The sequence below is a fragment of the Cupressus sempervirens genome, chromosome 5 (assembly GCF_028749045.1).
Source record: "Cupressus sempervirens isolate cs-2001-9-10 chromosome 5, ASM2874904v1, whole genome shotgun sequence".
Classification (NCBI taxonomy): Eukaryota; Viridiplantae; Streptophyta; class Pinopsida; order Cupressales; family Cupressaceae; genus Cupressus; species Cupressus sempervirens.
This window is the reverse complement of record NC_143122.1, coordinates 41,028,278-41,040,392: the sequence shown is the minus strand read 5'-3', so window position 1 is coordinate 41,040,392 and position 12,115 is coordinate 41,028,278. Positions and strand designations below refer to the sequence as shown.

At 33.1% G+C, this 12,115-nt stretch overlaps 1 protein-coding gene across 1 annotated transcript in view; it reads right to left on the bottom strand.

Annotated features, from left to right (window-relative positions):
• Positions 1 to 828: 828 nt before the first annotated feature.
• LOC149554463 (MADS-box transcription factor 23-like) overlaps positions 829 to 12,115 on the bottom strand; it is an 85,846-nt gene continuing 74,559 nt past the window's right edge. The window contains exon 6 of the mRNA XM_089828885.1: positions 829 to 984. Within this exon, the coding sequence (XP_089685011.1) occupies positions 829 to 984 (156 nt within the window). The remainder of the gene's footprint in view (positions 985 to 12,115) is intronic.

The window sequence follows — 12,115 nt, the reverse complement described above, 5'->3', positions numbered from 1 at the left end:
ATTTATAATTACTTAGATATGTGTTTACAGTATAATTCTCATAGTTGTTGTAGTGAGTTAGGCTATTTTAAATAACACACTAAATCCAACATATAGATGATTTTCCCAAATATTAATAATAAATTTATATTCTAAAATAGATATACATTTATATTTTAAAATAGATATACATTAAACAATTAAGAATATATACATACATTTGCTTCATTTCAATTCAAGAAAACTTATCAATTATCCATGTTTTAAATTCTAAACATGTTTCTTCAATGAATATTTAATTTCTTTAATATATTTTTAAAAAAATCTTATATTCTAAAAAATCAATGAATCATTTTATTTTAAAAAATTAATGTAATTGGATATTTCACCCCCACGAGCTGATACAAAGGATGGTGACCAAGCCCCTATGATGTTATTGATGGCTATGCTATTGCCCTTTGGCGTGTGAACTCTCACACGTGATCTTGTATCCTGACCCTTTTTTTTGAGGAATTCTAACTAGTATAATAATTTATTAATAGAAAAAGACTATTCATCAAAAAAATTATACCTAAATAACTGCTTACTTTAAGTTTATGAAATATCTTATATTACTCCTTTAAATAACTAGTTGAAATTTTTATTGGATATATAAATGTGTAAAAATATATTAGTCGAATGATAGGGATTTAAAACAATCACCCATAAAACGATTTCTTCGTCTTGTTATTTAATGGAGATAAAGCTACATCGCCATGATTATCTTTATCTGCAATACAAAGTGTTCAACTATGAGCATTGGGCATTGGCATATATAAATAGGAAGTAGACACATTCCACCCTAACTACTTACCAGAGGCGAAGAGCAGTCCGAATAACCACACGATTAGGATTTGAGTGCTCTGAATATTTTTCCAAGCTTATGTTTTGAACAATCTGCACACCATTCTGAGATAAAGTATGCTGCTCTTTATCACTTGTACTGCACCCATCTCTTTCCTTCAACTGAAAATCAAATCAATGCAATGCTTTCTCAGGAAACAAGCTCTGCATGAGTTCTTCACTAATTTCAGATTCAGCTCTTACTAAGTTTAATAATGAGATGAATCATTTCGATCTGTATTAAGTTTTGTTTATTTTTTATTAGTTAGACACTGATTTTGAAAGGTCGCCATCAATTCTTTGTGAACAATTTCATAAAATACAAATATGTTAAATCACTTTGTATACTCTTTCTCATAAATTCATGCCTCTTGAAAAAGACGTATCTACTTAACATTTGAGTCAATGTTAAATGATGGCGAAAGTCTCTTTCAATCTCTGATTTGGACAAGTGTATCAGATCTTCACAATTGCAGCAGAAGTTGTAAAAGCTAAGAATGATAATGATAGTTACGAACCATTTAGACTGTGAACGAATTAAAATTAAGATACTTTATATAAGATACACAATTTTTATAAAAGAATGTATTAAATAAGTCTCAAAATAAGTACATTACGTGTGTTATTGATTCATTAGAGCTTAGCTCATTACAAATATTTGTAAAAATTGAATCTTTATAGAGGATTAGAAGCTGTACGGTGGATATGTATTGTGAGAGTTTGGAGTGCATTGTATTGTGCCTGCCTCAAAGCCGAATCATGTAACACATTGTATTAATGTCATACAAATATTACTTATCAAATCCCTATAGTGGACATGAAAATATCTTTTATTAATTTGATATTCACAATTAGCGATCTGAGTTTGGTTTTTTCAAGAATATGGTTTACAATGATAAGCTTTTGGATTCTATTGTGTTTGTATGCAGTGTCTACTTTTTGCATCTCATTCTGCACTGTCATATGGGATAAAAGAGAGGAGACATTTATTAGTTTTTTTGAAATGATTTACTAAAAAAAACTTAAAACTATCACAAAATAATTAGTTATTTCAATATTTATGTTGCCTAAGTTACAAGCCTATACAACTACTAAGTGTCTTACAATCCTATTCTACTACTAAGTGCCTGTATGTGCAACTGTTATAGTGTAAAGGCCGATCATTCTTATTTTATTTTCCTTCCAATTATGTGTCTGTTGGTTTTAGAGACTTTTCATCATATAATGTAATTGTATTCTATATATGCTGCTTGTGCACCATTTCTAATTAACTTTGATAATCAATTCAATGCTCAGTGTGAATGTAGTCAGAAATTATGGTGAACCAGATAAATCTAATGTTATATTTGATTGTGTTTTCCCTTGTCTAATTTGTTTACATCTGTTGTTTTCTTTTTCACATTTAAATGGTTTTCAGAAACAAAGTATTTTTGTTGTTCATTTTATAACTCACTTGTTATCAGTAATACAATAAAGAATAAACATAAAATATTTTTCAAATTACAAATCTTGTTAATCACAGTGATAGTAATTAAATATGTTTTATAGAAAAAGTAATATGTTTAAAAAATAAATATTATAATAGATAAATTTAGGGAAACATGATAAGGAATAAAATAATCGATTGAACTAGTGTAAGACTTAAAAAATGGAGGCCTTGTATTTATTTCAAAAATGTATTTAAAAGATATATGATAGATGTAATAGAAGTGCAAATAAGACAATTTCAAAAAACGCAGTACGCTGTTGTCGTTGTAATAGAGAATGTGTCAGAATATTCGAAAGTGTCTGATTAGCGTATTTCGTTGTTGCAAATGTTGTGTCTAGTTATGTAACTAGTGCATCTCCTCTATATAAGTCAGCTTCAGATCAACGATAACGGAAATTCCTCCTCTTTAAATGGTATCAGGGCAAGTAGAATCTATTTGCATATCTGAAATGTAATCTTCGACAATTCGCATTTGAGTAAGAAATATCCAGCGTCTAAAATAGTTGCGACAAAATTGATTAATTCTTGTAGTTTTGATAAAAGAACTTGTTTGACGGGACATTGGAAGAAATTGATCAATAAGGAGGCTTGAATTCTTATCTTCTCCTGCTATGTAAGGTAATGTGGTAGAAGGTTTTGAACTTGATGGTCACTCATCTAAATTTTTAATCATAGTTTGATCATTTAAATGTATTTTGAGAAAAGTTTAGTTTATGAATAATTTAGTCAAATTTTTGAATTGATGCATATGCTATATAATTGAAAAAAAAATTTGAAAATAATTCTAGAATAGCAAAATATGTAGTACAACAAGTTCTATTAATTTCAAGTGCACATTTTTCATTTGGAAGGAAGAGTAGACTACTTTCCATTGATAAGTAGGAGATATCTTTCATAGCAAGTTAAATTGTGATATTGCTATGGGTAAATGAGTTTGACTCAAAAACCACACACTTATTCTGGTAGTTAAGTTTGACTCAAAAACTACATAATTAAATCCTGATAGCACTATGAAAATTCTACTTGCTGTGGAAAATATCTCATATTTATCAATTGATGAGCTTAATGGGCTTTCTATTGAACTGTAGCTACACTTGGTAAAGGTTTTGCAAAAGGTTGCAAGCAAACTGGGTTTAGGCATGGAGGAAACTTCGTAGTTAAGAGCCTTCAAGCTGAAGTAGTATTGGGATGGGTGATCACCTGGGAAGTCCCCAAGCTTCACCCATGTGAGCATCATCTAAATCCAATGAGTGCTAAGTGTTCCAATTATTCTCATAAGAGATGTATTAGAGTGAACTACTACTCATGTCCAAGGATAAGTCAACAAGTTTGACTCAAAAATACATAATTAAATTGTGATAGAAATAATACGACTGCTTCCTATTTTCAATTATATTGCAATATAACATTGTGTCAAATACACCTCTCCCAACTCTGAAATCTCGGTACGGGAGGTAGAACTATGAATATATAGGAAACTACCATATTATCTTCATGGTGCTTCGGTCTTACAGCCAAGAAAGCAGGTTCATTTGTTCAGTAAACAGGTCAGAGTTGTATGTCACAATTAGTTTGAAGAAATATTATCCAAATATTGTGTTCCAATACTAATGCTCTACCAATCACTCTTATTGTTATGTACGAAGAACGAGGAAAATAATGATATCGTGGTCCGATAGTCTTTGTATGAACACTAATAGCGTGTCTAAATTTGAGTTGCACCTGGTGGTGCCAATTTGTTCTTGACAACAATGATTGAGACAATATATTATTTTAATTGGGTTATACTTAAAACATTACAATTAAGGAAAAAACTGAAGTTTGGAAAAAGTATTTATTGCGTAGCATACAATGATACTCTAGGGCCTGATCCTAAAAAGGATGAAGTGTTTTTGTTTTTTTCCTGATAGAGGATTCGTCAACGCTAAAAGGTTGAGATGCTGCTACAGTTCAGGCACTCGCGAGATATACTTGGAGGGAGTGTGCATATCTACCACTCATAAATAAAGCAGCACTATAAATTTGATTATCACCACTCAAAAATCTAAAAATGATGGCAACTACATTTCTCTTGCTATCCAATAATGTTCTTTTCAATGTCTTAAAATGAAACCTCAACTAAAGTAGTTTGGGACAAACTCAAAGGTATATATGAGATGGCTTCAATTGCAAATAAAGTCTTTATCATACAGAAGCTATAAAAATTCAAGATGAAGGAAGTGTTATGTCACACCACATTGATGAGTTAAATATTCTAATCAGCCAAATAAATTAAGTTGGCATGACACAAGACGGTGATAACAAGGTTGTTTCTTGATGTGCTCATTACTACATAGCTAAAGTAGAGTTGTGACAGTGATTAGTACTTTAGTATCCGATAAGAATAAGTTGAGTTTTGATGATGTATTAGCTACTCTTCTCAGAGAACATCACATGAGAAGGAACCGAGAGTCCTCATGTAGTGAGACCTTAACGATTGTAAGCACTCATAATGGAGGAAGGAGCCATAATAGTGGCAGAAACAAGCATCATAAAAGAACCAAATCAGCAAGGAGATCAGAGTCAGGAAGGACGAGTAGTGATTGCTTGTTTTGTGGAAAATCCAGCCATGTAAAAAAAGATTTTAGAAACTACAAGAAAGAAAGAAAGAGTGTAGCACATGGGAGCCAATAGTGCTATGCAAAAGCTGATTGTATCTCAATTTTGGCAATAAGGGACACTACTTCAAAATTGTTGGTGCTTGATTCCGGTGTTTCCTTCCATGCCACTCCTTACAAGAAGGTATTTTCCAATTATCAAGAAGCTCTTTTTAGGAGACAAAAAATATTGAACAATCATTGGAAAAGGCGATGATTAATTATCATTTTGAGGGAGAAAGTGGTTACTTAAGGATGTACATCATATTTCTAAATTAAAGAGATTTTTGATATCAACTTCATACTCAAGACTGCAATATTGTCTTCAATCTTTATACTTGAGAAGTAACAAAGGGAGATAGAATTGGTAGTCTATGTATTTTATAAAATAACGAGGAAGTGGGGCTTCTACCTTAATTACATACAACATCTCAGAGCTTTGGCATTAAAGACTCAGTCACATAACAAAGAAGAAAGAAAGAATCTTGATGTTATGCATAAAAGGGAACAACTGCCAATTTTTCTATTCATTATCTCTATGGAAAAAAGAGGTGGCTCAGCTTCTTGACGACTGATAGTGAAAAGAATGCAACACTATTAGAGATTGTTCATTCAGTTGTCTTTGGACCCACTAAGGTAATCCCTACTGGAAAAGCTGATTATTTTTTCACTTTTCTAGATGATTGTACAAGAAAAGTGTGGATTTATATGCTTTCTATGAAATCAAATACGTTCTTTAAGTTCAAAAACTTTAAAGTTCGTGATGAAAATAAGATTGGGGACAGGATTGAGTGCCTAGAAAATAACAATGGAGTTGAGTTTTGCACCTCAGGATTTGATTCAATTTGTGGTGATCACTGTATCTATAGGATTAAAGTTGTTCCCTTTAATCCTTAGGAGAATGGAGCGGCCGAGAGGTTAAACAAAACAATTCATGTTTTTTATTGTCCAATTGGAAAAGAAATGTGGGGGGAGGGATGTAATACACTGATATATCTCATGAACTAGAGTCTGTCATCAAAGTTAGACTTCATTATTCTGAAAGAAGAATGGTTGGCTTAAAGAATCTCTTACATCTGCAAGTTTTAGATGTGAAGCTTATGTTCATGCTGTAAAAGAAAAAGAGGACAAAATTGGACCTTAAATCGCAAGGGCATATTTATTGATTATGGGGAGTACCAATTTTGATTCATAATTTGGCATCCAGTTGCAAAATAAGGTCATACGGAGTAGAGATGTTGTCTTCAATGAGAAGACATTTCCAGTAATGGATAAGCTGTAGAAGAGTATGTCTCATTTTCAAAACTTAATAACAACGATATACAGAAAAGATCTGTACAAAGTAATATGGGACACAGAGAAAGCAATGTATAAATCCATTTCAGTGCCTTCTGTGACAGGGTTTTAGAACACCCTTTTTCTTCCCCAACTCATGGCATAGAACGACTCTTTAGAGCAAGTTGTTGAGGAATTCCTCTCTACAACCCAGACAAATGAAGATGCTTAGTCTTATGAGCATACCAAATACCCCAATAACGTGGTGTCCACGTAGGTAATGATTTTGCAGAACCTCATGGGCGGTTGCAAGCAATTCAGTCCCCTGTTACCGATTTGGGCCATTCCTGTGCTGCATCAGACAAGAATAATAATTACTCCCTTAACCGTCTGTAGCCCTGCAATAATGAGAGTGTCTCCAGCATGCACCGCGGCGGAGATTACATTGACAATCCAACATCGCAGGAAGGAACATCTCCATTCCAACACAACAAGGTCACTTGAATGTTCTTCAACTCCTCCTCAGCTTGTGTGGTAGCATGAAGGTCTCCTTGGTTCCCTTATGTGTCTAATTATAGGTGCAAATAATAATGTTGTGACATCCTCTTATGCAGTCCCTCACCCACTTTGGTTTTTTTGACATAATTTGAGAGAGATAAAGAGGTCTCGAATCTTGATCCCACGCTCCAAGGGCACAATTCATTACACAGAACGGAGATGCCTGCTCGTGCATAGAAGATATATGTTACAAATTCAATATTATACAAAGGTTATATACCCAGCAATGGCAATGTGTACGGAGATCTACAAGGCAGACGAGGCTTCCCTCTAAACTTTCTAATTACAATTTATTGTTTCCTAAAGAACCTACAAATTAGAAGGACTCTTGCAAAGCCATTGATTGTTACAAATGGCACAAGGCATGCCTAAAGCGATGAATTCGCTATTACCGATTCATACTTGAGATTTGGTGCCCTTACCGCTTAAAAGGCAAGCCTTATAAATAAATGGGTTTACAAATCGAAAGCAGAGGATTGCTTATGAGCTAAACAAATGGTTAGATAACTTATTTGCCATGAACAATGTGGGGGCAGCCAAGAGTATACCTGGAATGACCATTTCATGGAATAGACACAAAAAGAAAATATACCTATACATTGAAAATGTACAATTGGAAGAATTATGTATGCTATGATTTCTACTCATCCGAATATTTATCTATACATCTGCTATCAGGAGTATTATGTATGCTATGATTTCTACTCATCCAAATATTTCTCTTGCAAGAGGAGTAGTAAAAAGATCTATGAGTGGTTCTAGTAAACCTTATTGGGAGGCTATTAAATGGATGTTTCTAATCCCACTTTCTATTTTGGGCAAGAAATTGAGCAATTATAGAGACTCAAATATTGGTGAAAATTTAGACAATTGATCATCTATTTATGAAGTTATATTTTCACATTTGGTGGGTCAATTATTTTTTTGGTCTTAAATTGCAGTATATAGTTGCACAATAATTTGCAAAAGCTCAATATAGGGGTCTTTCCAAGTGGAAAAGGAGATGGTATGGTTACAACATCTACTAAGAATTAGAATTGAATTGAAGCAGTCATATTATACTATTTTTTTTTTAGCAACAATGCAATATTTATGACCAAACATCATACATCTTGGTGATACTCTAACTATCAACTTGTTTTCTCACTCTATTTGGCATGTGATTAAAGAAGACAAGCTTCAATTTGTCAAGATTGACACAATGAATCTAGTTGATGCTCTCATGAAGAATGTAACATGGGAAAAGTTTGAGTTTTGTTGAGATTCTCTTGACATCTCCGATATGTGATAAAGCAATTGCAGTAGGGAAATGAACTATTATAGAATTGGGTGGTCTTTGAGTGGGAGTGTTGGCGGTGTGAATCCTAACAATCATTCTTGGCTCTCCTCTAATTGTCCTTGCCTATTCAACTTACATGATTAGATATTCAAGAGTCAAGTTTAAGATACATATTTATATGTAATCTGATGTAACTTGTTATGTATCTAATATTATCTGATTAATGAGAATTTAAGTACTCAAGTGTAGATGTATGAAAAAAAATTTGAACCATGATTAACAAATGTGCACTTTGTTCTTGTGTAGGCTTTTCATTTTTTCTTTCATTTTCTTTTTATTTATGTAGTTATGACATGTAAATATCTAGAAAAATAATTTATGTTGGTGATAATGTGTATTATCCCTTCTTATGGGATGTCATTCAAACCTCTCTAACACCACTCTAATTGGATGGTTAATTTTTTAGAAATAAGAACAAAGTTTTACTCATATCTCCATCTTTCTAGATTATTTTTATCTCTCTCAAGATCAGTCTTATTTTCCTATTAGATGTTTTGATTAAGTAAAAATAGGTTTTAAATGACCTGAAACCTTTTACAAAGTATCAAACAGAAATAGCTAAGAAAGCCCATGAGGAACTGTGCATCAGCACCAAAAAAACAAAACAAACTAAGACAAAAACCTTACAACAATAAACAAGAATAAAACAACAAAAAGATAGCACCGAGACAGCTATAGGTTCTTCAATAAATTAGGATATTTGTATTCACCATAGAAGCCTTCATCTCATCAATTTTTTTATCTTCCACAACTTCTATTTTCTTTGAATTAGCTCTAGTATGTTTATTATGGCCTTGATCCTCACTCCTATCCTTAGAACCATGAATTCCCTCCTGATATAGTTTGTCTAGCAGAGTTTTGATGTTGTCTACAACAATTTTCAATGTGGAACAATTCTGATTAGCAATTTTTTTAACAACCTTTTCCATGTGGTCAACTCTATTTCCCATGGCATCCATCTTTTTAAACATCTCCTTCAACATTTGTTCATTAGCTCTTTTCTTCACTTCTAGAGGTGAGACTCTCTTCAAAAAAACAATTGATTTATTTTGCATTACCAATAACCTTAGAGAGCCTATCTAGATGTTGATCAAGAGTCCTCTCCCCTCTAGTAGTCCTGCTCAGTTGCTCAAAATCCCTCTTGATATCCTACATTTGTTCCTTTATATTGGTTATATCCCTTTTCATCACACCTAGGTTACCAATGGTCTACTTCATATACCCCTATTCATCATAATCCTTGTTCTGATTAGGGTTTTCCTCATCTAAATCCATAGTGTTTCTTTCAATATCTGGCTCCTTTATGACAATTTCATTAGTCTTCCATTGAGAATGCACTTTCTTAGCTCTTAGCACCATCTTTTGAATAAGAGGTTCATCATCAAAGGGAATGTTCAAGGCTTTGTCTATCTTCTTCCCCTTGGTTTTGGTAACATGCTAGTTTTTCCTTTGGTTTTATTCCCTTTAACCTTCTCAAGATCCTCCTCATAATCTGTCTCCATCTCATAAAGCCCCTCCTTACCCTTACTTTTCTTAGTAGACAAGCTCCCAAGTGAGAAATATTTCGACTTCTTGTCAACCATTTCCTCATCTTTGTCCTTTGTTTCTTCTTCATAACTATCATCTTGATCACTCCCCTCTATATCACACTCTAAGGTTCTTTTACTAATATAGGGCATGTCTACATTTTTGGATTTAAAAGGATTCATGATCAGCACAATCAAGCCCTCATGGAAAACATTATCCACCTCAAGGTCATTTTAAAAGAAAGAATAGTGTTATCCAACGACTGCCTCTGGTAGAAAGGGAAGCTAATTCTAACCCTATGCCTAAAATGATTGACCAGCATAAAATGGTGCCCAAAAATCTTGGTAAAATGAACATCAAGGGTTAGGTATTGAATCACAAAAAACATCACAAACCTCCAAGGTATGCAAATGGAGTGAGGATTAAAATAGGAATTACTAATTTTCACAACCCTATTTCTCTCCTTGGTTGTAATCGCAAACTCATCAACAGCACAATCAAAAAGCTTCCTATCCCTATAGAAATTAATTTCGTCAAGCTCAAGACCGATGGCTTCAACTATAATGTCCTCCTTTAATTCCATTCTCTAGTTTCCCACCAAGATGTTTCCATTCTTCCATGTCTTGATAAATTTACAAGTAATTGTTGGATTACTACCCTTTAACTTCTCCATGAAGCTCATAAATTGCCCTTGTTCTAAAATATCCCAAATTTTAGTGTTTTGCTTCCATTCCTTGCAACTTGTGGGTTCAACCCTCTTTCTCTTACCACCCATGTTCAAACTGCAAGAAATCCTCACAGTCCTAGAAATCTTAGTCAAAATGGAAAACTCTATATCAAAATGCTAGCAAAGTATTCTCTTATGCCAAAATACCCACAATCCATGTGGTAATGAATGAGTTGTCTCATCAAATATAATCATCAACCACAACTCCCCATTCTTGAGCAACTCATAATTATTCCTTAATTTTATTTTCATCATTATTAAAACTCTTTTGCAAACTTCTAACCTTTTCATACTCTATAAATAATATCCAATTAGTAGGGATGTTGTCACCATGATTCCATATCATCTTTGTATGGCTTTTATATGCCACATTCAAAGCCCAATTGACCACTACATTGATTTCTCTATAATTATGAGTAATGACATGTCGTATTAGATGTTAATTGAGGTTGAAGAAATTGTTATTATCCCATGAACATGTCTAAATGGAAAAGGCAAGCCACTAATCTTCTTTGTAGCTTTCCAATCAATTTGCAATGCAGAATTAATTCTGAAAAAATACTTGTTTGGAGACTAACAATATTTTACTAATTTGTTAAAGACAAAAAATAAAATTTTATAAAACACTTGACGAAGATCCTAAATTAGAAAAGAGATTTGATATAGGTAAAAAAAATTACTTGCAACATTTTTAAGTTGTTCCCTATCGAAAAAAATCTTTTTATGTTCAAAACTCCTTCCTCTATGGTAGGGAAAAGGCTTAATTTAATTTCATTAATTAAATTATCTTTTCTCCCTTCTTAATATTTTTCTTTATGCACTTTTTACATTTTCATTTAATAATTATTTAGTAATTATTAAATAGCATTTACCTTTTAGGTTACCCTTTGTACCTTTTAGGTTAACCTTTTTAGGTTTCGATCTCCCTATAAGGATAGATTATTTGTATGCATCTTACATCTTTTCTTTTTATGAGAATACAATTTTGCATATTTTCAAAGAAAACCCTTGCCTACTCTTGTCTTTTTCTTCTCTATGATAGGTTTTCTACATGTAGGTATTCGAGGGCTTCATGGATTTGATTTGTGTATTGCTCAAATACTTCATAGTATCAAAGCTAGATCTACTATAGCTTATTCAGTATTTAGAGAAAAAAGAAGAATAATGGTTTGATTGATCAAATTTGGTGTCTTTTCAATTTTTTTGTGAAAACAAGGGAGTCTTTAAAATTTAGAGTAGTTTGATGTTAAATCAACCTCATGGTTGGATTCAAAAGGTGTCAAACCTCCCATTTTCATATAAAGTTTGTCTGTTTTGGACAATATTGATTGGGAAGGCAATTTTTTTTCCTAGAAGGTCATTTGGCCACCTACACACAGATCGAGAAGAATTTTCAAAAAAAGAAAAACCAACCACAAGCAATTTTTTGGCACATGGACCCATTTTCCAACATGTTGCCTCATTCCAGCATCGACTATGATTTTTCTTTTAAAGTTTGCTGGCATGCAAGTGTTTTTCGAGCCCATGAGCCCTTTTCCAACCATTGACCTTCCATTTTTTGAGTGCCACTTTGCAGCCACCATGCCAACACCACTCACCACTGCTCCATCGGGACTCTCCTCTAGTTGTTGCCTACATTGCCTCCAGTCTCCGCTCCACTGCCACTATGGCTTAGCCACAAGTTGCACCACCTCCTTTTGCCA